This window comes from Sus scrofa, chromosome 16, assembly GCF_054392235.1.
Source record: "Sus scrofa isolate SSC_HxYL_T2T_F1_AM1 chromosome 16, Sscrofa_HxYL_maternal_Yorkshire_Landrace_v2.0, whole genome shotgun sequence".
Lineage (NCBI taxonomy): Eukaryota > Metazoa > Chordata > Mammalia > Artiodactyla > Suidae > Sus > Sus scrofa.
This window is the reverse complement of record NC_139398.1, coordinates 54674155-54700800: the sequence shown is the minus strand read 5'-3', so window position 1 is coordinate 54700800 and position 26646 is coordinate 54674155. Positions and strand designations below refer to the sequence as shown.

General features: G+C 34.1%; 1 protein-coding gene across 6 annotated transcripts in view; it reads right to left on the bottom strand.

Annotated features, from left to right (window-relative positions):
* The window catches only part of RNF180 (ring finger protein 180), a 265831-nt gene that overhangs the window by 194279 nt on the left and 44906 nt on the right, over positions 1-26646 (bottom strand). For all 6 annotated transcript variants that reach the window (XR_014831443.1, XR_014831441.1, XR_014831442.1 and 3 more), the window contains 2 exons: positions 11953-12048; positions 9264-10220 (listed from right to left, as the gene is read on the bottom strand). Coding sequence is in view for 3 of the 6 variants with exons in the window: in XM_013984810.3 (XP_013840264.1) it covers positions 9264-10220; positions 11953-12048 (1053 nt within the window). In the remaining 3 variants the exon portion in view is untranslated. The remainder of the gene's footprint in view (positions 1-9263; positions 10221-11952; positions 12049-26646) is intronic.

Below are 26646 nucleotides of genomic sequence, written 5' to 3'. Positions count from 1 at the left end.
GGATTGGAAGAAATAATATTATTAAAATGACCATACTACCTAAAGCAATCTACAGATCTAATGCAATTCCCACCAAAATACCCATGGCAATTTTCACAGAGCTAGAACAAGTAATCCTAAAATTCATATGGAACCAAAAAAGATCCCAAATTTCCAGAGAATCTTGGGAAAAAAAGATTTACAATGCTGATTTCAGATAATGCTAAAAGGCTAAAAATAATCAAAACAGCATGGTTCTGGCACAAAAACAGACGCATATATCAGTGGAACAGAATAAAGAGCCCAGAAATAAACCCAGGCACCTGTGGTAAATCTACAACAAAGGATGCAAGAATATGCAATGAAAAAGATAGTCTCTTTGGTGAGTAGTGCTGGACAAACTTAACTGACCCTCTCTAAAAGAATGAAATTAGAACATTTTCTCACATCATATACAAAATTCAACTCAAAATGGATTAAAGACTAAATATATATCCTGAAACAGTGAAACTCCTTGAAGAGAACATAGGCAGAACACTCTGACATAAAGCAAAAATAAACAAATGGAACTTAATTAAACTTAAAAGCTTTTGCGCAGCAAAAGAAATCACCAAAGAGCCAAAAAAAAAAAAAATATCTACAGAAGAGAAAATAACTGAAAATGATATTACCTATAACAGTTAAATATCTAAAATATATAAGTAGGTCATACAACTCAAAACAAACAATCAGATGAAAAAAATGGGCATAAGACCTGAATAGATACTTTTTCAAAGAAAACAGATGTTCAACAGGCAAATGAAAAGATGTTCAATATTGTTAATCATCAGATAAATGCAAATAGAAACCACAATGAGGTGTCACCTCAATCCTGTCAAAATGGTTATTATCAAAAAAACCATGAATAACACATGTTGGTAAGGATATGGATTAAAGGGGATCCTTGGTGCACTGCTGCTAGCAATATAAATTGGTGCAGGCACCATGGACAAATGGATGTTTATCAAAAAACTAAAAATAAAACTGCCATGGGGGAGTTCCCATCATGGCTCAGAGTAACAAATCTAATTGGTATCCATGAAGATGCGGGTTCAATCCCTGGCCTTGCTCAGCGGGTTAAGGATCTGGCACTTCTGTGGGCTGTGGTATAGGTCACAATGTGGCTTGGATTTGACATTGCTGTGGCTGTGGTGTAGTCCAGCAGCTACAGCTCCCTTTAGATCCCTAGCCTGAGAACCTCCACATGCTGCAGGTGCACTCCTAAAAAGAAAAAAAAAAAGAAAAACCCACCTTATCTTAGGATCCAGCAAGTCTACTCCTGGGTACATATCCAAAGAAAATAGAAACACTAATTCAAAAAGATACAGGCATCCCAATGCTCATAGCTGCACTATTTACAACAGCTAAGATATGGAAGCAACCTGTGTCCATCAAGAGGTGAACAGATAAAAAGAATTCTGATACACACAAACACACACACAATAGAGTATTACTCAGCCATTAAAAAGGAATAAAATTCTGCCACTTGCAACAACATGAATGCACCTAGAAAGTATTATCCTTAGTGAAATAATTCAGAGAAAGATAAACATTGCACTTTTTCACTTATTTGTGGAATCTAAACAAATAAATATATGAATATATGAATATAAAAGAACACAAACAAACTCACAAATATTGAGAATAATCTAGTGGTTACTAGAGGAGAAATGAAAGAGGGAGGGGCAAATTAGAGGTAGGGGATTAAGAAGTATAAACTATTGTGCATGAGATAAATAAACTTCAAGGGTATATTGCACAGAATGGAGAAATACAGCCATCTTTTTATAATGACTTTAAATGTAACATAATGTATAAAATATAGAATCACTATGTTGTACTTCTAGACTAGTATAATATTGTCAATCAATATAATTCAATTTAAAAATGATAAAAGGAAATTTAGATCTATATAATTAAAGGTATTATCAATTGTATATAATTTTGCTCTACACTTACCTCACTATTTTATTCTATTTGAAAAGCAACTGAAATGACAGGAAAATACACTTAAAATATTTTGTTGTGTTTATATCAGGTGGCTACATATTTATATCTTATTCTATGAGATAGTGACTTCCTGGAAGGTTGAAAGAAATTAGAATTATCAACCATTCAAGCAAGGCCTAATTATCTTACATTAATAAAGAGAATGACAAACTGAAACTGAAATAGTAATTTTACTAGAGTGAGATATAAACATTGATCTGTTTTGATATAAGACTAAAGCTCATGTTCTTTCATTCTATAGTCTTTTTCTTAAAAAAACATTTCATGACTATGTTTCTGTGTGTAATAAAAACAGTAAAATCTGTGTCATTTAATTAAAATCATTGTACTTTCATTACTGAAGAATTTTATTTCAATAAACCATTGGTTTTCTGCTTGAAAATGAGAACAAAAGGGGAATATGTTAAACATGTGCTTACTATTATAATGCAAAAGCACAAAAATTTTTCTTTCAAAAAGATAACAAATATATAACATGGTTTGTGTGTCTTTTAAACATAATGGATCAAGTGATAAAAGATTAAGTGGACCCCTTCAAAGTCTGAAAAATCCAAAGTGATCCCCTATGTGCAAACCCATGAAAATAAAATTTAATGCCTTATGGAAAATGTATATATTCTCTAAGTAAGCTGAAATAAAAAAAAAAAAAAAACCTATTTGTTTACTTTTTTTTTTGGCTGAGCCTGCAGCATGTGGAAGTTACCAGGCCAGGGATGGAACCCATGCTATAGCTGAGGCCTACACAACAGCTGCAGCAATGCCAGATCCTTAAACCACTGTTCCACAAGGGAACTTATTAAACAAGTAGGTATTTAACCTGATTTATTTGTCTCTATTCTCCCCAGTGCCTAAATCACAGCCTTGTAAAAAAGTGGTCTTAATTCATTTAGTTCAATCAGAACAATGTAATGTAATAACTGTCGATGGTTCAGTGCTTTATTACAATTACTTGGTCAATTATTTTATATTTTTATGCAAAACATTCCACAGAAACATAAGGCAAACTTTTCACAATAGCTTCCTGTGGGCTTTAAAGAGACATTTTCTTTTATTCATATTAATTAAATAAGTCCACGGTTAGGAAATGGAAACACAGTAGAACCGAATGTTTAAAAAGACTTACTTAAAAACATCATACAGCTATACTAGTGACAGCTTTACTTTCTCTCATTCCAGAAGAAGAAATAATTTTTCTCAGGATAAATTTTTTAATTTCCTCAAAATGCTGTTATTTCAGCCATTTCATGATTATATTAGCTGCTTAAACAAACCAGGTGGGCCAAAGAAAATCTCAAAGAAAATTAGAAAATAGTTTGAACCGAGTTAAAAATGCAACATAAACATCATGGGATGGAGCTAATGCAGAAACTAAAGGGAACTAATGTAGCAATAAATGCTTAGTGATATAAAGTAAGAATTTCTTATCAATAACTTAAGTTTCTCCCATGAAAATATTTTATGAGTAAAGGAAAATAGAGGCAAAGCAAACAGAAGGAAGCAAATAATAAAATAGCAGAAATTAATGAGTTTGAAAACAGAAAGTGATAGAGAAAATAACTGAAACCAAAAGTTGGTTCTTTGAAAAAGTCAATAAAATTGATAAACATCTAGCAAAACTAAAAGAGAGAAAGAGATGACATAAAGTTGCCACCATCAGTATTGAAAAGGGAATATCATTACAGACCCAACAAATGATAATAAGGGAATACCATGAACATGCTACACATATATTTTCAAAATTTAGATAATTCATTGAAAATAACTACCAAAATTATTATAAAAATATGGAATATAGAACCTGAATTTTTCCTATAAATATTAAAGAAACTGAATTCACAGTTAAATTCAACCCCTGCTCCCTACTGAAAAAAAAAAAATCTTGAGGTCCAGATAGTTTCATTACCAAATATTTAAGAAAAAGTAATATTAATTCTTCATAATATTCTCCAAAAAACAGAAGAAGTAAGAACAATTCTTAACTTATTTTATAAGGTTTAGCATTACCATATCAAAATCAGAAAGACTGTAAACAAAAGTAGAATAAACTTCAGGATAGTATACTTAATGTACAGAGGCAAAAAAAAAAAAAAGTCATAAAACTCAAAAATTGGCTAAGAGTATCCACCAGTATATAGAAAGAAAAATACAACATAACAAAGTGTTTACTGTGGGAATAAAAGACCAGCTCAATATTTGATAATCACTCAATAGTCACATTAAAAACATGTATCAATTGATAGAAAAAGGATCTGACAAAATTCAACATCTATTCATAATAAAACTTTCAGCAAACTGGAATAGAAAAGAACTTCCTCAACTTGATAAAGAGCATCTACAAAAAACCTGCACCCAATATCATACTTAATGGTGAGAGACAATGATTTCCTCTTAATATCAGGAAAAAAAGACAAGGATGTTTGCTCTCAACACTTCTACTCAGCATTGCATTTGTTGTTCTAGCTTGTTCAATATCACACACATAAAAAAAAAATCAGACTGGAAATGAAGAAGTAAAGCTCTCTTCATTTGCAGACTACATGATCACCTAAGTAGAAAATCCAATGAAATCTTTAAAAAACCCTGATATTCCTTTTTTGTTTGCTTTTTAGGGCCATACCTTTGGCACATGGAAGTCCCTAGGCTAGGGGTCATACTGGAGCTACACTGCCTGCCTACACCACAGCTACAGCAATGTGGGATCCAAGCCGTCTACAATCTACACCACAGCTCATGGCACTGCTGGATCCCTGACCCACCGAGTGAGGCCAGGGATTGAACCCATATCTTCATGGATACTAGTCAGATTTGTGTCCGCAGCACCACAATGGGAACTTCCCAACCCCTACTATTCCTAATTGGTGAGATCTGAAAAGTTGCAAGATGTGAGATTAACATGCAAAAAAACATATTAATGAACAACTGGAAAGTAAAATTTAATGAAGTAATGCCACTTATCAACAGCACAAAAATGTGAATACTCAGGAAAAAAAGATGTCAAAGATCTACTATTGATATCACAAGACACAAAGTCAAAACAAAATCAATTGTTTCTATAAACTAGTGATACACAATTGTAAATAAAAACAATTCTTAAAATTAACAACACAAAAGGAAATAAGTAGGTATAAATTTAACAAAACATGCAAAGGTTCTGAGTGATGAAAACTGCGAAATACTGATGAAAGAAATCAGAGACCTAAATAAAAGGAAATACATATCATGTTCATGGACTGCAAAAATCAACATATTAAAGATCTCAGTTCTCTTCAAATTGATCTATTTTTTGTAAAGGTAAACAGGTCGATTCTAAATTTTACATAGAAAGGCAAAGGCACTAGAATTACTAAAACAAATGAAAAAGAAAATAAAGTTGAAGGAACTACAATATCCTATTTTAATAACTTACTATTAAAGCTACCATAAACAAGAAAAAGGGCTATTGGCAAAGGGAGAGGCAGAAAAATAAACTGAACAGAACATAGAGTGCAAAAATAGACCCACATATTTACAGCCAGTTGAATTTTGACAAAGCTGCAGAAGCATTTCAATGGAGAAAGGACAGTGTTTCCAACAAATGGTGCTGGAACAATCAAGCATCTCTATGAAAAACAAGGGACCTCGAACTAAATCTCTGACCTTATTAAAAAAATGAATCAGATTCTCAATATAAAACTTAAAACACTATAACTTTTAAAACAAACAATAGAGGAAAATCTTCATAATCTAAGGATAGGCAAAGAGTTCTTAGATAAAACACCCAAAGCACGATCCATTAAAAAAAATTCAAGACACTGAACTTCAACAAAATTAAATGTTTCCTCCACAGGAGAAAAAAAATGTATTTTAAGAGAATGGAAGGACAAATTACAGACTGGGAGAACAACTTTTACAAACCACATATTCAACAAAGGACTTATATCTAAAGTGTATAAAGAATTTTCAAAATTTAACACAAAGAACACAATCCAATTAAGAAAATGAATAAAATATTTGAAAAGATACACTAAACAATATATACAAATGGCAAAATAAGCACTTAAAAATATTCAACATCAATAGGGAAATGCAAATTAAAATCACAAAGTGATACCACTACATATCTACTAATGACAAAATTTTTAAAAATGAGACCAGCAGATGTTTGCGAGGATGCACGGCAAAAAACAAACAAACAAAACTCTTATACATTGCTGTTTGGAATGCAAAAAATAGCTCTTCAGAAAAACAATGTGACAGCTACTTACAAAACTAAATATACCCTTAACATATGACCCAGCAATCCTACTTCTGAACGTTTACTCTAAAGATGAGAAAGCTTATGTTCACACAAAAACCTATACATGAATATTTATAAATAGCTCTATATGTAATTGCCAAAACCTGGAATAACTTACCTGTCCTCAACAGGTAAATGGATAAACTGTGGTTCATTCATACAATGGAAGATTATTAAACAGTTAATACAACAAACTACAGATATATGGAACAACTTGGATGAATCTCATTAGTAATTATGTTAGGTAAAAGAAGCCAGTTTCAATAGGCTATACACTATATGATTCTAATTTTGTAACATCACATTATTATTTTATAAAATCAGCAATAAGAGGACAGATCCGTGGTTTTCAGGAATTAAGGATGAGATAAAGGTGTGATTGAAAAGGTAAAATCCAATCTATCAGAATGTGAAATAAAGAATGGAGATAAGGATAAATGGATAAAATCCAAATTTTTGCCTTTTTTTTTTTTTTTGGCTGACTCATTGCTAAATAATAAAGACCTTAGACCAAAAAAATAAAAATAAAAAGGTAAAATCATGGCACAATTAGAAAGGTACAAGAGAATTCTGGGGGTGATGGAACTCTTCTGAATCCCCATTTTGTGATGATTGTTATATCAGTTTATACACATATTTAAAACAGAGCTGTATGCCAAGAATAAATTTTATTGCATGATGAGTTAAAAAAATATAAAAACCAAAACTGAGAAGACTATGCTGAATGAAAAATGTTTTCTCACCATGTTCTTTCCTCAAAGTAGGTGTTCAATTAACATCTGCTTTACAAAAACACTGTAAACTGGCTGCAGTTTCTGCTTTAACATCAATCTCATTCACATCCATAAGCTTTAAAGATGTAAGTAATTTTTGCAGTATTGTCAACATTTTTCTAGCATGGTATCTGCCATAGAAAGATGTCTGGTTTACACAAAAAAAATTATGAAAAATGTCAAGTGAAAGTCAGAGATCTAAATATTCCAATCAATTATTTTTAACTTTAAAAAGATTATCATTAATAATGGCTAACTTTTTCTTTCTATCTTTTACGCTTATTCTTCTCATTAGAAAAGGGCCAGGATCATTTTGAAGCCATTACGTAAAGGCATGATACCCAAGACAGATATTTGATAAATATGACATAATCCACTAATCTTTATTAAATAAGACATGAGTTGAAGAGCTAAGCCATTGAGCTTTAGTAGATACTATCAACTTGAGTAGAGCTCTATCAACCCTTTCTAGGATTTATCCTTTTCTTTGAATTAGAAAGATGACTATTGAACATGCTTCTTCCTTCTGACTCAAATGACAGTGTGTACTCATTGCTAATTCATGTCATTTCTATGCTGCTACAAGCTTTTAGATTTTCTTTGCTAAGGTGACACTGAGCATTTGTTTGCCTGCAGTTCCCATGCAACCAATCAAATCTATTAGAACCCCATCATATCATTTCTTTACTGACTTGTCACAGGTCTAAGACTCATTCACTTCGATCAATTAGCTAAGCAGACTGGTTAAATCACAAGTATGTAAATGAATAAAAGTAAATTCATTTTTAAAAAAAACCTTGATTTTGTGTGGAAAAGAGTGTTCCTATGCTAAAAAAATGATTTAAAATATAGATTTACCTAGCCTAAGAATTAAGCACATTTTGGAAATTGTAAAGATGTTACTTGCACATGTTTACAGTACAGAGCAAGTATAATTTGCATACATCGCAGAAATTTCTATTTGTTAGAGCCTTCCACATTGTTTTGAGTATATTCTTTCTGAACATTCACTTGACATAGATCATCTCCAATTTACTTAGGTTTAAGTCAAATTTTCAATAACATTTTTGAACTTATAGCTTCAATAAATGAAACTATAAAGTATATTGTAATGGTGCTAAAACGTATTCCTTTTTACATGCTATAATATATGTTTTGACGTCACATTACACTACTGCTTACAAATAAACCAAGTTGAAATCTTTTGTCAGAAGCTAGTCAAAAATATAATAAACATTACTTTTACTATCTAACCAAAAGATGAAAAATATATAACTTGATTAAAGCACATTTTATTCAGTCTATGACTAGAATCATAAACAATAATGAGTCTGCTTATCTAAGAATGAACTATTATGTAAAGTTGCAGCTTTCCATATTTTAGCTCTAAGGACATTGTTAATAGTCAACATACTAATGAATAAGGACTGCTATCTATTATACACAAGTAAATAACAAAGGTGATTCGCAAAAAAAAAAAAAAAAAAGTTTATATAGAAATAAGCCAGTCCTCAAACTTCCAAATTTTCATGAGCACCTTATCCACTGGCTTTAATTGGTTTCTTCAGTGCATGACATTTACTGTCAGTCCCTTCATTCACCCCACCCTTGAACACATCACTACAGGTTCAGGAGTTCTAACCACAAAGAAGCAACCTTTCCTATAAAATTATAGTAAGGATCAATTATCCTTTAAATAATTTTCACAATTTAGCACAGTTAACCATATCCATATCATGTGGGCACGTAATTAAACAAGGCTCCTTGACAATATCTATTTAAACTAAATGTAGTGAAAGTGAATGAATCTGTCACTACATTGGATTTACTTAGGGAAACTATTTTGTTTCAACTTAACCTGAAAAAAAAGTCACTGCAAAACAGTCCTAACATGAACACATTTAAAATGTGTTATGACAATCTAGTCTCAGTATCATGAGATGATGTCCTTACAAAATATTAGCAAAATTGGGGAAACCTTCACAAGAGGGCATGTGTAAGCACAGAAATATGGTTATACATGTCTATTATAATAGAGCTATATGACTGTTAAGCTCACTTAGGGAGAAATAATTTCAAAAATCATTCAAACCAAGTTTTGATAATGCAGGTATTCAAAGTCAGCTCCTCTCCCCAAAGCCCAACATTTACAATACCGAATTTTAGTAAACTCTTTAAAATATTACCTGCTTCTGCAGCCATCTTTCATGCCTTCGTTGTTTCCGTCTGAGATTCTTCAGCTTGCTCCTTTCTCTCTTACTGAGCCTCTGATTAATGGCACCCAGTGAAAAACTGCCCGAGTGCAGGAAGTCCAGAGGTGAGAGGTGCTCTTCCTGGTCCGAGGCTTCCAGCATGCTTCTGCCAGCTGAGGGCAGGTCCACCAGAAAAGTCAGGCTGTTAGAACCAGCATGGTCAGTGTAGACTGTGGAAGCTTCTAGACCACACTGAAATTCTCCTCTTTGTGTCTGGGTCTCACTGGGAGCCACTGAAAATCTTTGAAGCAGCATATTAGGATCAAAACTGGATGAAATCTGAAAGGAACAGTTATTTTTACTAGATTCTAAAGGCAAGCCTGAAAGGTCAATAGGCTGCGTTTCATTTAGCCTGGGATAGGCGGTACTCTTACGATGTATTTCATATAAAGTGGGTAATAAAGTCAGTCTCTCACTGATGTTCAGATCCAAACTATGGGATTTTCTATGAAAAGCTCTCGTAGTGCATCTGCCACTCACAAGCTGTGGAACAAAAAGACGATATTTTGGATCTGATGCATTGAAGAGCAGTTTTTCTTTCTTCATCTCAAAATATGTTGACCGTGCCTCCAGGCAGAGTGCTTCTGTTAATCTTCCAGGACCATTATTATTTTGGGCCATGTTTAAAAGCCTGTGATTTCTGTTTTTGGAGGTGCCACCTGTCAGCAGAGTTTCCTTGTCACAACCTGATTGAACTCTAGGATGTGACAAATATTTCAGCGATGGTCTCATTAGTCGGTCTGCCCGTGTTGGCTGATAATCAGTCCGGCTCTTGGAGAGATGTACAGCTGCAAGCTGGCCACAGGAACATTTTGGAGTGCTGACAAAATTAAAGCCCCCTAAACGGGCCCCACAGAAAGGGCAATTCAGTTTTCCAACTGTCCACTGGGCCTACAGGTAATAAAAGAAAATAAAAACAATGCTTTCATTGTAAAGTAACCAAAGAGGGGGTTTTTTCCTTTCTTTTTTTTTTTTTTTAAATTATAAAGCCAACCACATGAAAGTTTTCTATGACACAGAAAAGGCCAGCTTTCTATTTTCTATTAGTAGATAGAGCAGTAAATGGAAACAAGCCTTCCAATAAAGAGAGATAAGAAGCTCCAAAGGTCTAGAATGATAACACACTGCACATCACGCCCATCTAAACAATACTCCTAAAAATTCTAAAAGGGTCTCTTAAACAATATGCCGAACATGGATACAGTGTGAACTAATGAAAAGAAAAATACACTATGGAACCAGGAAGCAAATCGGTCTACAGAGCTTAATTTGCAAGTAAAATCTCACAGAAAAGTGTCTGTTTTGATACACTTCTTGCATACCAAGCACTGTGGGAGGGAACTTAACCCAACCAACAGAATAAAGCTCTTTCTGCTTTTTTACATACAACCAAAATATACCAGTTATATAAATCAGTTCATTTTCTATATTCAGATTACAAATTAATAATGAAAGAGTTTAAAACTATCTTTTCAAAAGAGACAATGGAACTTCTGCACTGTCCTAATACAGTTTGTAAAGTTCAGGACACTTGTAAGCAGCACATTGGCATTTTCCCAGGAAATCATTACAATGTGAGAATGGATGCAAGAGATATATAGCTAATGTTATTTTTTAACAAAAAAGTAAGCTAGTCAGTGGATAAAGCCAACTATATTTTGCCAAAAATTGTATTACTTATGCTTTTATAAAACTGAGATGCTTTGAACTTTGAGAAATAATGATGCCATACTGAACAAGACAAGTTCCTACTCTTATAATATTTCATTAAGGAACCTTAAAAGAGTGGTACTTTGATTCTGACTGTGCCAATAAGAGTCATTAATTTTCTGGTTTATTTTCCATGTGTGCACATACATGAATGATACACATAGGATATTTAATTCACTCAATAGGTATTATGCTGGGTGCTGGGGATACAGTACCTAATAAATATAAAAGAAAAACATCTGACTTCCTGTATTCTAGCAGAGGGGTCAGGTGATTTACAAGGTCTAATTAAGTCATTTGTGTGTGAGTGTATATATATATATATATATATATATGGATGGATGGATATGTTTATGGGTATATATAATAATTCATATATGTCATATATACTTAAGCATATTTAGAAGCTTATGTATCACAGTGTGTGTATTAAACACAGAAAGGTATATAAAGTAACTAAGGGAAAAAGCACGTGTTAAGAGTGGTAATAATGGGGAGGGGGCAGTTGGTAGACTGGCCAGGCAATGCCTCAATGAGAAAAAAGACCTAAGGAACTGAGAGAACAGGTGAGTGGCTGTGGGGGGAGAATTCACAGATGGGAAAATACCAACTGCAATGAAGAAGACAGTACGCATAATCAAGATTACATATCCTTTCACATTCTTGAAACAGTGCATCCAAGAAAAACAGAAAAAGAATGTGTTTATGTGTATACACACACACACACCTGGGTCACTTTGCTGTACAGCAGAAATTGACAGAACATGGTAAATCAAATGTAATTACAATTTTTAAAAAATAAATAAAAATAAAAAATAAAAAAATAAAAATAAAGAAAAACACCTGCAAAATGAGGACAAAAACATTCTGAAGGTAGCATATTCTTAATTTTACTCAAAAACTAGGAACTCACTTTTTGGATTAGGCAGGTAATCCATTCTGGAAGGGCTTCTATATTCATATGCCACACATGACAAATGTTTTGATCATCAGCTGAATCATTTCTATCCTGTTATATCAAAATGCATGATATAAGTCATTATTAGCTCATAATTTATTTCACAAAATTCATATTTGAGTAAAACACAAAAACATAAATTCAGTTTTAGGTAGGAAGGAAATACATACTGCTCAACTGCTCTCCTCTCTTTACTCCCATCACCAAAGACAAACCCAAAAAGAAAAGCTTTTTTTTTTTTTCAGGGACTAGCCATGTTTAAGCCATGTTTTTTAAGCCCCCAAAAAAACTTTCCATTTCATTGGGCTCATAAAATTAAATTTAAAATTGATCAGTAAGTTACCAAATGGACAAATGTGATACTCCATTATTTTCTGTGTGTTTAAGGAAAAACAGTAGTACTATTCATGACAACTTTCCCCAGCCTTCAATTTCTGATGCTATCTGGATTCTGATGACAGAATAAAGGAGTTGCTATGTTCTCTATCAAGATGTGCAGGAAGCTAGAAATTTCCTGACTAGAGTTTGGCTGCAGAAGAGCAACAAAATTTCAAAAAGAGACACTTTCAGGCTTCTGAAGTAGAATTGTAGAAATAAATGTGATACATAGTTGAGACACTATGAATTTCCAACATAACAGAAAAATTCAGGGTACGCTAGGGTGAAGACATGTGGTTCTTTACTACCTCTGTGACCTAAGGACAGCTGCTGAACCTCTCTGGGTCTCAGCTTCTTTCCTGTAAAACACTGCTAAATAACTGCCCAGGTTCCTTCTGGGTCTACAGAATGGCATTCCATAAGATGACAGAAAGGACTAATTGAAAAGAGGGGAGGGAGAAGGCTCCTATCCACATACCCTTTCCCAGGATCAGATTTTAAATCGAAGTAGCTCTGCAAGTTGCCAAAGCATAGTTCTCTTTTTTATTTCCAAAGCAGATGAACTCCTAGTTACTCTAATCAGGCTAACAAAATAACAAATAATAAGGAAATTACTAAGCATGACTTAGAAGTTTGTATTCACAGTGATACAAAAGAAACAGGACTGAATCTCTTTAAGAAAGTTTCACTGAATAATCTACATTAGATTATGACTTGGAGCCAGGATCACCCAGACTTTTTAGATTTAATTGCTCAAGATGGTTCCTCTGGACCTTACATCACTTTGCTCTTTCATCAGGTAATCTGAAGACACTGAACAGCTGCCCAGTGTAGACCAAAAGATTCAGTGTAATTTATTTGCATATTTGAAAGATCTACAAAGAAGTCACCTTAATCTAATTTAATCTAATTTCTATCAGACATCCAAAAATAAAAAAAAACAAACAAACAGGGAGTTCCTGTCATGGCTGAGCGGTTGAAGAACCCAACTAGCATCCATGAGGATGCTGGTTCGATCCCTGGACTCGCTCAGTGGGTTAAGGATCTGGCATTGCCGTGAGCTGTGGTGTAGGTCGCAGATGTGGCTCAGATCCTGCACTGCTGTGGCTGTGGTGTAGGGCCAGAAGCTACAGCTCTGATTTGACCCCTAGCCTGGGAACCTCCCTATGCCGTGGGTGCTGCCCTAAAAGATAAAACAAAAAAATATTAAAATGTAAGTAAAAAGGGGGAAAGACTTGAGCTATTATTATAGGCTAGTTCAAATTTCATTATTTTGTATAGCAGCATTTTATATGCCAAGAATAATAATTACTGCTAAACCAAATCCAAGACTATAATGCAGAAAGAAAACTTTTGTTAAAAGGCTTAAAATTTTTCCAATTCTATGTTTTAAAAATCTACAACATAGGTTAAAAATATTTCACTGGCAAACAGAAAGTCTGTTAGGAAGGGTTTATAGAGAAACTTTACAGTTTTATTTATGTACCTAAGCTCCAATCATGGTTAGCATATGGAACATTTCATGTCAATAGGGCAATACTGAGGGCCAGGCAAGTACATGGCAATATGAAGAGAATATTATTTAAGAGAAGAAAAGTTAAGAAAAGAAGAAGAGATGCTAGGAACACACTTTAGTTCAAACTTCTTACTGTTACGTAATAAATGCCTACTCACAGAGTGTTAGGCAAAACTACAAATGTTTATCTATTCCAGATTCTGATAAAATGATATAGGTAAAACTCATGCAGAGAGGGATGGAATTATTAGTTTCAAGATGGCAAAGTGGGGACATATTCTAGTCTGTACTCACTATCAAACCACAAAAGCTGTAAAATATTTTTTTTTAAAGGAATCAATACCTGATCTAGGAAATATGGACAGAGGTATTTCAACAGACCAAAAATAGTAAGAAACCTCTTAATGAGGTAAACAACTATATACTGTATCCACTACATTAACGGATGAGAACAACACAAAGAACAGTCCATGCCAAAATTGTGGGAAATATAAGCAAAAAATGGGCCGTAGGAAACTATTAAGGATGGATTTAAGGTCTGGCTATCTCCAGGTAAAAGCAGTACTTGGGGCAGAAAGAAATAAGTCAACCCTCTGGAAATGTGGCTGGAAAGGTCTGGGAGAAAGTGGAAAGCATCTGCATTAAGTCTGAAAGATAAGCCATTGAGGACCCATCTCTATTCTTGCTGAAAATATTACCATATGAAAATATTACATTATTTCATATATTAACAATATCAAAATATAAAGAATATAAAGTAGATATGTTTTAATAAGATTATCTGTAATACACACTGTTTTTTAAAAGCAAGTGAAAGAGAACTAAATATACTCTAAATTATGTTATCAAAATTGTATACAATGTAAAAATGGCAATATTTTAACTTTTCTATAGAAAACATTTGTATATAAATAGATAGTAAATATACCTAAAAGGCTGTGCACCAAGGTAATCTCACTGCTCAGATTGGAAGAAAGAAAGAAACCCGAGATTAGGAAAATTACTGAAAGGAAACTAACTTTTCCATAATTATTTTGATGGGAGGATGTAAAAATTACATTTATATAATTAAAAATGTATTTAAAATGATGTAAATTATATTGAGTACTTCTGATTCTGGAAATATTGGAACAGGTAATAGTAGACATGCATCACATTATAACTAAAAAAACTAGGCAAAATATATTCTTTTAAGACATTTAGACAAAAGAAATGGTGGGACTGTGATCCCTCAGAGAAGGAAAATAAATGAGGTGAGCCTAAAAATAACTCTGGATTTCTGTCTGGGAGAACTTACAGAACCTTGATGCAGGGAAGAGGAACCAATTAGTGCACAGCAGCCTTGCTGATTTAAGGTCGAGAACAGAGTCTGCAGAGGCTGAACAGCTAGAATTTATAGGACATTCTACTGGCAAGGAAAGTCCTACAAGCAGAAAAAAGTTCCAGAAATATGTATAGTGATTCCTTTAAATTTTTGGTTGAATACAAAATGGACACGTGTAGGGTGAGATACCAGAGAACCAGATAAAGAAAATTTACCAAGGAAAAAACATCTCCTAGTGAGCTATAAACATAACTATTCACACAGGGCTCAAAGCAAGGCTGAGAAGATGTTTTAAGTCCCAAGCAGCCAAAGCAGAAAGATCTCAATGAACATATGGGCTATTTAGGAAAGATTCTAAAAGCCCAAGAGTAAAGGCTACTAAAAAGTAACACTCACAAAGCTTAAAAATAAGCCTCCAAAGAATGAAGTTCAATCACAAGTACCTTATATGCCCTGCTAAAACACTTCGAGGAAAACAATAATATCCATAAACTCAATAATATTAAATATAAATGTTCAACCTACAAGAAAAATTACTAGATATGTACAAAGAAAAAACATGTGGCCCATAATCAGGAGAAAAACTGATCAACAGAAATATACCTACCCAGCAAAGTGGAGATGATGGAATACACAGAAATTAAACCAGCTATTACAAATATTTTCAAGTATTAAAGAAAATATCAGTGAACATGAACATACAGAAACAAAAATGATAAAAAAAGCAAAGAAAAAAATGCAAAAAAAAAAAAAGCAAAAATTTCAGGGACCTGTGGGACACACCAAACAGTCTAACACAAGAATGGATGGGTGATGGGGTTCTGCTGTACTGTACAAGGAACTGTGTCCAGTCTCTTGGGCTAGAACATGATGGAAAACGGAAAAAAAAAAAAAAAAGGATGTGTGTGTATGGGTGGCTGGGTCTCTTTGCTGTACAGCAGAAATTGAAGGAATATTGTAAACAAACTATATTTTAATTTAAATTTAAAAAAAAACACACAGAAGAGACCACTATGGTGACTTTTCAGGGTAGAAATAAACTCCATCTCAGTTGGAGTTAAAAAAAAAAAAATGGAGGAGAGACAGGACAATAGGATAAATCACAGACAAATTTTCCAAAGGCCCATAGACCGAAGAAGCTTAGGGATTCTCAAATAGTGTGAACACACAGGACAGCATAGCTCTTAATAAAACTGCTGAAATTCAGCAACAAAAGAAAGCATCAAGAGAAAACAGGCATCAAACAAGAGAAAGAAGATAACAATGATTTTGGGATCCCACTCAGGGAAGGAATAGGAGTTCAGAATTAACTTTCTGGCACAATTAGGAAACTGGACAAAATGAAACGAATAACTATTTTTAGACAGTGGGACAATAAGCAGTGAAACACTAACTTCTGATACAAATAAAACAAATTGAGCCTACAGTCATCTAGACTTTCTTCCTGAAGGCAAGCAACAGAGTGAAGTACACATGAAGAAGGAACTCCAAAAGAGTATAGTTAACTTTCTGAGTTGAGAAAACAGGAATCAGACTTTATGGAGGTTAAGGCAAACTAAAATTTGCAGTACCCAAAAGAAGGAGGAAAAAAAAAAGTTTCAGAAATTTGTATATACGTCCCCTTAGGTTTTTGGCCAAATTCCAACATAGTCAGGCTTAAGAGTAAAAGCCCAAGTTAAGAATACCTACAGGAGAAAGAAAAATTATAGAAGCTATAAGTCAAATTATTCAAGAGCTCACACAGGGCCAGGAATCATTATATTCAAACCAGCCTTATGGAAAAGGATTCATTAAATAATGAAGCATTCCTTAAGGACCCAAAGGGTCATTCCATAAAAGTGGTATTAAATTAGTCTCAGAATAAGGACTACTCTAAATCTGCCCTAAAGAACCTAAAAATAAGCTTCTAAGTTATCAAAATTATCTACAAATAACTATTAGACAAAACAAAATATAAAAGCCTTTAAAGGAATCAACCAAAGTATATCACTCCACAACATGAAATTCAGTATTTGGTATCCAATCAAAAATCCAACATGGTATATTTCTCTCCCTGGGGGAGAGGAAGAGTAGCTGCTGCAGAAAATGTATAAAACACTATCCAGATACTTTCACCTGTCCCTCTAACAAAACAAAAGCCTAAAATTACTGGGGGAAAGACGACAGACCTTGTGATCCTTAGGGCATTGATGGACAACAACAAAAAATCATCTACCCCTAAGAGAGTGACAGGAATACAATGCTGTACCCAGAACTATAACTGAAAGGGAAAGGAGCACTGCAATGGCCAAACCCCTAACATCCAGGGATGCAATGCTTGCTAAAGCTGAAGCGGTCGGGAAAGAAAGATGGTTGTAAAGTAGGGAAGAGTAAGAAAAATACGATACCGATGAGGATGAACTGAAACCCATGCTAGTTTCACTGTCTTTGATTGTGATAGTGTGGGAACATATCAGAGAAACTAGAAACCTTCATCACAGAACTAAATACACATCTATCTGTCTTAGGGTGCAGAGACTGAACTAGGATCCAGGGGAAGGTAAAGAAGTTATAGGCTTGTTGAAGTTGCTGTCCCATTTCAAAATAATAAGCTGGCATAATAAAATTATGGGGATAGAGAAGAGTAACTGTCAAGTTTGGGATAGGGAAGAAAGAACTAATTATAAAGGACCGGCATCAGAGAATTTAGGGAATAATTAACCATTCTGTATCGTGAATGTGTAATCAACCCTATTTATTTGCTGAAACCCAGGGAATTACACACCAAAGAGTAATTTTACTGTATATAAAATGTTTCAAATGAAGGTGAGATAGACTTTCTCATAGGAACAAATCCTGAAAGAATTTATTACCAGTAAATTTGAACTATAAGACATGTCAAAGGAAGTTCTTTAGGCACAGGAAAAATTTCATCAAATGCAACTTGAACCAACACAACTAAGTAAAGGTGATCCTTAAATGTAAATATGTTGGTAAACATAAAGTTTATTTTTTTTTGCTTTTAATGTGCTTTAAAATATGCTGTGGGGTTGTAAGTACAAAAATAATACATATGAAAACAAACATACAAAAAGTAAATAAGAAATGAAAGCATACTAAAATTCTCAACGCTATACATGATGTGACATAATTTAAAGGAAGACTGATAAATTAAGGATGCATACTATAAACCAAAGATCAACCACCAAGGTGAAAAAAATATCTTAAAATATGAACAGAGAAGTTCCCACTGTGGCACAGCAGGTTAAGGATCCGGCATTGTCTCTGCAGTGGCTCAGGTCATTGCGGAGGCACAGTTAAATCCCTGGCCCAGATAAGTGAGTTAAGGATTTGACATTGCCACAGTTACAGCACAGGTAGCAGCTGTGACTTGAATGAGATCCTTGGACTGGAAACTTCCATATACTGTGGGTGTGCTCACGCCCCCAAAAAAGTCAACAGAAGACACAAAAGGAATCCTGCATATAAATTCATCAAAAAACACAAGAAAGAAGAAAAACAGAACATGAGATAACTAGGGAATAAATAAAATATTACATTTAATCTCAAACATATTAACTCACTTTAAATGTAAATGGTCTAAAGGCTCCAGTTACAAATCAGAGAATATTAGATAGATGAAAAAGACCAAACTATATATCAAATACAAGAAATTCCCTTTAACATAAAGGCACATATAGGTATGAAATTTAAAGGATAAAACAATTTTATCATGCAAACACAAATCAAAGGAAAGCTAGAGTTGATGTTATTATCATCAGACAAAACAGATTTCATGACAAGGAATACTATCATGAATAAAACATGAACTTTTGATAATTAAAAAGGAGTCAGTTCATCAGGAAGATATAATTATAAACATGTATGCATCTAACCTCAGAACTTCGAAATATTTCAAGCAAAAGCTAATAGAACTTAAAGAGGCAATGGACAAACTCAATTACAGCTGGAAATTTCAGCATTTGACTTATAAAGTTGTAGAACAAGTAGACAGAAACTCAGTAAGAGTACAAAACATTTAGACAACACCATTGGTCAACTGACGTTTGTGAAATACTATACCCAACAACAACAGAATAGGTATTTGTTTAAAATGCACATGGAATACACTTCAAGAATGACTATTTGTTGGCCCACTATACAGATTTTAAAGAAATGAAGTAATATCAATATGTTCTCTACTACAATGGAATAAAATCAGAAAACAATAGTAGAAAGATATAGGAAAAATTCTTAAGTACTTAGAAATTAAAAAAGAAACATATTTCTAAAGATCTTAAGTGTCAAATAAGAAATCACAACAGAAATTAGAAAATACCTCAAACTGAATGAAAAGGAAAACCCTCATATCAAAACTTGTAGGATAGGAATTCCCATTGTGGAGCAGTGGAAATGAATCTGACTAGTATCTATGAGGATGTGGGTTCAATCCTGGGCTTCATTTAGTGGGTCGGGGATCTGGATTTGCCATTAGCTTTGCTATAGGTCACAGATGTGGCTCAGATCCTGCATTGCTATGGCTTTGGCATAGAATGGTAGCTACAGCTCTGATTTGACCCTTAGCCTGGGAACTTCAACAAGCCATTGATGTGACCCTCAAAAGCAAAAACAAAGCAAAACAAAAAAAATCTTTATAGAATACAAATAAAGCACTGGCCATCGGAAACTTTAGAGTGTATTTCATATTTGATAATGAAAAGTCTAAGATCAATTATCCAAGCTTACAACTTAGAAAACTACACAAAAAGAAAGTTTAAGATTAAAGTAAACAGGAAGTTCCCTCTGTGGCTCAGCCATAATGAACCCGACTAGCATCCATGAGGACATGGGTTCAATCCCTGCCCTCACTCAGGGGGTTAAAGATCCAGCATTGCCATGAGCTGTGATGTAGGTCGCAGACATGGCTTGGATCCTACATTAGTGTGGCTGTAGCAGGCCAGCAGCTACAGCTCCAATTCAACCCTAGCTAGCTGAGAACATCCGAGTGTGTGGGTGTAGCCCTAAAAAGACAAAAAAAAAAAAAAAAAAAAAGATTAAAGTACACAGAAAATAATACATACCAGAATAAAGAAAATAAAAACTAGACAAATAATGGAGTGAAATAGAAAGATATCAGAGAAAGATAAAACATGTCCAATGTTAGAGGAAAGAAGAAACATCATTATGAAATCAATGACACTTAAAACATAATAATGTAATGGAGTGAAAATTATCATGAAAAGAGTTAGCAAATTAGATGATATGAAATTCTTAAAAAATACAAATTATCTAAATGAATCAGTAAGAAATGGTCCTAAATCAAGTAAAGTTCAATTTGAAATTAAATCCTATTGCCCACCAAAAATAAAAAATTAAAATTAAAAATTAAAAAAACAAAAAACATTCCAGGCCCAGATGGTTCTTCTGGTAGACTGTATTAAACAGTTAAGGAAGAAACATACAAATCCTATACAAATTCTTTCAGAAAACTGAGTAAGATGGAATGCTTCCCAACTCACTTTATGAAGCCAACATTGTCACATACAAAAAATTTAAAGACATTATAATAAAAGACAACCACAGAGGTAGAGATCAAAATCATGGGGTAGAAAGACCCAGAGATTACTTCCCCCCATGAAAACATCAAAACTACAACTACAAAAAGAGAAACTCTTGCTGAGAATGACCTGAAGACCAGAAGAACAGCTCTCCTACAACCAAGGTTATGAAATAAAGAACCATACAGAGCTTGGTAGAAGGAAAAGAGAAGCATTTCCAGTTGCAACCCAGCCCCATAATGTGTGATCAAGAAGAGAAAGGGGATATCCCAGGCTGAGAGATCCTCCATAAGGAATAAGGGCTCAAGTGCTATATTAGATACCCAAGCCCTGGGGTCTGGCACCAAGATGAGACCTCTTGGATGGTTAGAAAATTGGTGGGGCTCAACAGAGGGCTATAAAAAATCAGGACTCTGTTCTTGAAGAGCATGCACACAGACTTGCTTGCTCTGTCTAAGAACAAAGAAAGCATTATGAAAAATGCTTGGTGCTCTCGCCAGCCTGTCAGGATTATCCCAGCAGGCCCTACCAACCCACATCGAGCACTTGCTCCAGGCCCTTCTGCTCCAGCACTGCCAGCTCAGAATGGATTCCCCAGCCCCTCAAGCCCTGACCTACCCTCAACCAGAAACCGCCATCACAACTGTGCCCCTGCAAAAGACAGAAGCTGAAAACAGGACAACTAAAACCAGCTCCAAAATGCATCATAAAATACATCATAAAAAAGCAAAATACGTATTAAGTACAATGGAATGTTTTCTAGGATTGACCACATATGGAAGCACAAACAAGCTTCAACAAATTTAAAAGTGTAGAAATTATTTCAAGCATCTTTTCTGACCATAATGGCAAGCAATTAGAAATCAACCACAGAAATATAAAGAAGAAAAAACAATTACACAGAGCTTAAATGACATGCTATTTAAAAAGCAATAGGTTAATGAGGAATTCAAAGAAGAAATTTAAAAATACCTTGAGGCAAGTAACAGTGAAAACACAACCATACAAAATCTATGGGATGCAGCCAAGGTACTTCTTAAGGGGAAGATCAGAGCAATACAGGTCTTCTTTTAGAAACAAGAAAAATCCCAAAGAAATAACATAACCCATAACCCAAAAGAATCAGAAGAAGAACAACAGCAGCAACAAAAAAAAACCCCTAAAGTCAGTAGAAGGATGGAGATAATAAAAATCACATAAGAAATCAATAAAATGGAAATTTTTTTAAAATGGAAAAAAAATCAATAAAAATAAGAGCTAGGTTTTCTGAAAGGGTAATAAACGAAACTGACAAACCTCTGGTCAGGCTCACCAAGAAGAAAATAGAGATGACCCAAATAAACAGAATAAGAAATGAAAGAGGAGAAATCATAACTGATACTTCAGAAATACAAAAAGAAAAGAGAGGCAGAGAGAGAATACTATGAGCAATTATATGCCAAAAAATTTAACAACCTAGAAGAAATAGACAACTTTCTAGACACATATAGGCCACCAAAACTGATTAATGAAGAAACTGATAATTTGAACAGACTGATCATTGAAGTGAAATAGAATCTATCGAAGGAAAGAGAAAGAAAGAAAGAAGAAGAAAGAAAAGGGAAAAAATAAACAGGGGAGATTCTGTTGTGGCTCAGCAGATTAAGGACCCAAAGATCATCTCTGTGAGAATGCAGGCAGGTTCAATCCCTGGCATCACTCAATGGGTTAAGGATTTGGCACTGCTGCAAGCTGTGGTGTAGGTTGCAGATGCAGCTCAGATCCAGTGTTGCCATGGCTGTGGCACAGGCTGCAGCTACAGCTCTGATTCAAGCCCTATCCTGGAAAATTCCATATGCCATAGGTGCAGTCACAAAAAGGAAAAACAAAAACAAAAACCACTTTCTACAAACAAAAGTCTAGGGCCAGATGGCTTCTTGGGAAAATTCTACCAAATGTACAAATAAAAACTTGTATCACTCCTTCTCAAAATCCTCCAAAAGACTGAAGTAGAATTAACACTCCTAAAGACATTCTATGAAGCCACCATTACCTGTACACCAAAACTAAACAAAGACATTGCCAAAAAAAGAAAATCATAGGCCCATAACTCTCATAAATATAGATGTAAAATTTCTCAACAAAATATTACAAACCTAATCCAACAATAAATAAGAAAGATGATACACCAAGATGGATTAATCCCAGGGTCACAAGGATGGTTCAACATATGCAAATCAATCAATTTGATACACCACATTAACAAAAGAAAAGATATAAATCATATCATCATCTCAAAAGATGCCCAAAAAAGCATTTGATAAAATTCAACATCCATTCATGATAAAAGCTCTTACAAAGTGAGTAAAGAGAGAACATACTTAAACATAATAAAAGCTATTAATGACATACCCACAGCCAATATAATACTCAGTGGTTAAAAAGCTGAAAGCCTTCCCACTAAAATCTAGAAGACAAGGATGCCTAGTCTCACCACTTCTCTTCACTAAAAATTGGAGGTCCTAGCCACAGCAATCAGATAAGAAATAGAAATAAAATGTATTCAAATTGGTAGGGAAGTGGTAAAGTTGTCATCATATGCAGATGACATGATACTATATAGAAAACTCTCAAGATACTATATAGAAAACTCTCAAGACTCTACACAAAAACTACTAGAACTGATAAATTCAGCAAGGTAGCTGGATACAAGATTAACACACAGAAATCAGCTACATGTCTTTACATTAACAATGAAATATCGGAAAGTAAATGTAAATAAACTCCCTTTTAAAATCAAATCAAAAATAATTAAGAATAAATCTCACCAAGGAAGTTAAAGACATATGCTGAAAACTACAAAACTGAAGATGAGTCAAAAAAATGGAAAGATACCCAATGCTCTTGGATTGGAAGAATTAACATTGTTAAAATGACCATACTACCCAAAGCACAGTACAGACTGAATGTAATCACTATAAACTACCCATGACATTTTTCACAGAACTAGAACAAACAATCCTAAAACTTCTATAAAATCATAAAAGATCCAAATTACCAAAGCAATCCTTAGGAAAAAGAATGAAGCAGGAGACATAACACTCTGAGATTTCAGACAATACTACAAAGCTACAGTAATCCAAACAGTAGAAAAACAGACATATGGATTGACAGAACGGAATAGAGTGCCCAGAAATAAACCCATACAACTATGGACAATCTTTGATGAAGCAGGCAAGGATATACAATAGAGAAAGACAGTCTCTTAAGCAAGTGATGTTGGGCAAGTTGGACATCCATATATACATAAATCAATGCAGTTAAAACACATCCTTACAACATACACAAATATAAACTCCAAATGGCTTAAAGACTTAAATATAAGACATGACACCATAAAAGTCCTAGACAAGAACATAGGTGAAACATTCTCTGATGTTAACTGTACCAATATTTTCTTAAGACAGTCTCCCAAAGCAACATAAATAAAAGCAAAACAAAACAAAACAAATCAATACAAATAGGATGTAATCAAACTTAAAAGTTTTTGCACAGCAAAGGAAACCATAAACAAAACGAAAAGACAACCTGTGGAAGAGGAGAAAATAGCTGCAAATGGTGTGACCAACAAGAGCTTAACTTCTAAAATATATAAACAGCTAATGCAATTCAATAATAAAAAACCAAACAACCCAATTGGAAAATTGGCAGAAGACCTAAATAGATATTTCTCCAAAGAAGACACACAGATGGCCAAGAGGCATATGAAAAGATGCTCATCATTGTTAGTTATTAGAGAAATGCAAATGAGGTACCACCTCACATTAGTCAGAATGGTCATCTGATCATTAATAAGTCTACAAATAACAAATGTTGAAGTGGGTATAGAAAAAAAAAAGAACCCTCGAGACATTGTTAGTGGGAATTAAACCGGTGTAGCCCCTGATTTTTAAAATATTTTCTTCAAATTACTGAAAACTACCAAAAACGTGCATTGATAGCAGTGGCTCATTTTTACTTCTGTATTCTTAGAGAAAATTCATTTAAAAATATGAACTTTTAACAACTGGCTATGCATTAGCCAAGGGCCATCACAACAAATTTAATTGGACCATATAAACCTATTTTTTTAAGGAAACTTGGGAAAATGAGAGGAAGTGACTCAGTAAAAATAAGCCTTGTAAACTTTACCTAAATACCATGCCTAAATTTAATTTTTGAAAAACAGACTTAATCTTACAAACATCAATACTTGTACACATTAACTCCTTCAACTAGGAGCTGACAGGCAGATTAGTATAAGTAATGAATTTTTTAAAATGCTCTCAAAGGGAATACAAACTGGAATTGACAAATATGGTCATCTTTACTTCATTATTAGATTCAAATTTTTTTGACTTTTCAAGGTTCTTTTTCTCTATGAGCTAAATAAATAATTATTTCTACATTGGTACAAAGAATAAAATATTATGTTAAAGTAAGCAACCAACCTATCAATATTTATTGGGTCATCACTAGACACAGTGTTGATCATATAAAGGAAGTAAAGAAACATTTATATGCCAGGGACTGTGCTTTACCTTACATGTATTATGTCATTTTACTATATTTCATTGTGCATATTTTGTTATTTCATTTTATCATATAAAGTGAACATGATACTTAATCACATAAAACTGATTATGATACTAAGAAACCACTGAATATTATAAATTCTAGAGAAGTTTTTAGGGTCACACCCACAGCATATGGTGATTCCCAGGCTAGAGCTATAGCTGCCAGTCTACACAACAGCCACAGCAATGCCAGATCTGAGCTGTGCCTGCAACCTATGCTACAGCTCGGGGCAACGCTGGATCCTTAACCCACTGAGCAAGGCCAGGGATCGAACCCACAACCTCATGGTTCCTAGTCAGATTCATTTCCACTGAGCCACAATGGGAACTTCAATTCTAGGGCAGTTTTATGAACAATTCTATGAGAATAAATATTGGAATTACAGTTTTTGGTATGTGAAGAAGGCTTTACAATGTACCTGTTCTTATTTTTACTGGGTAACAGGCATTTGTACTCTGCTTACTATGCCCAGGCATTATTTTAAAGGTTGTATTATTTTAAAAATAAGGAAATTGAAACAAGAGAAAAATAAGTAACTTTTATGTAACATGTCCAAGGTCATACAGTCCATGCAGTCTGGCTTCAGAACTCAAGTCACTAAGTTTCCACTGTTACTTCCTATAATGAATAAATACTATCTTTTATAGGGCAATCACTTTTCTTATATCTTTAGCCTAAGTATGTTTTAAGGCACAATATTACTATTCTTCCCAAGGGCTTACAAAAAAAGCAAAGTACAACCAACAAAAGCAAAGCAAAACGAACAAAAACTGGAAGCACAAGTTACTTTTAAGTTAACCAAAAATAACATATCAACTCATACAGAAGAAAGGTAGCATTAGAAAAAAATTCCAGTTGATTCTCATGTGAGACTCTCAAACCAATCTCCTTGTTTTGAGAACTACTAACATAAAGCAAGTACATGTTTTTCTCTAAATATTTAAAAGTTAAAGCATACTTTCATGAAAACAAAAAAGATGAAAATCAGTTACAGCAATTTATACCAGTGGGAGGAGTATAAAAGGCTAGGTTAAGAGTGTATAGTGTTGGCATTCCCGTTGTAGCACAGTGGAAATGAATCCAACTAGGAACCATGAGGTTGTGGGTTTGATACCTGGCCTCACTCAGTGGGTTTAGGATCTGGCGTTGCCGTGAGCTATGGTGTAGGTAGCAGACACGGCTTGGATCTGGCGTTGCTGTAGCTCTGGTGTAGGCGGGCAACAACAGCTCGGATTAGACCCCTAGCCTGGGAACCTCCATATGCCGTGCATGAGGCCCTAAAAAAAAGATTGTATAGT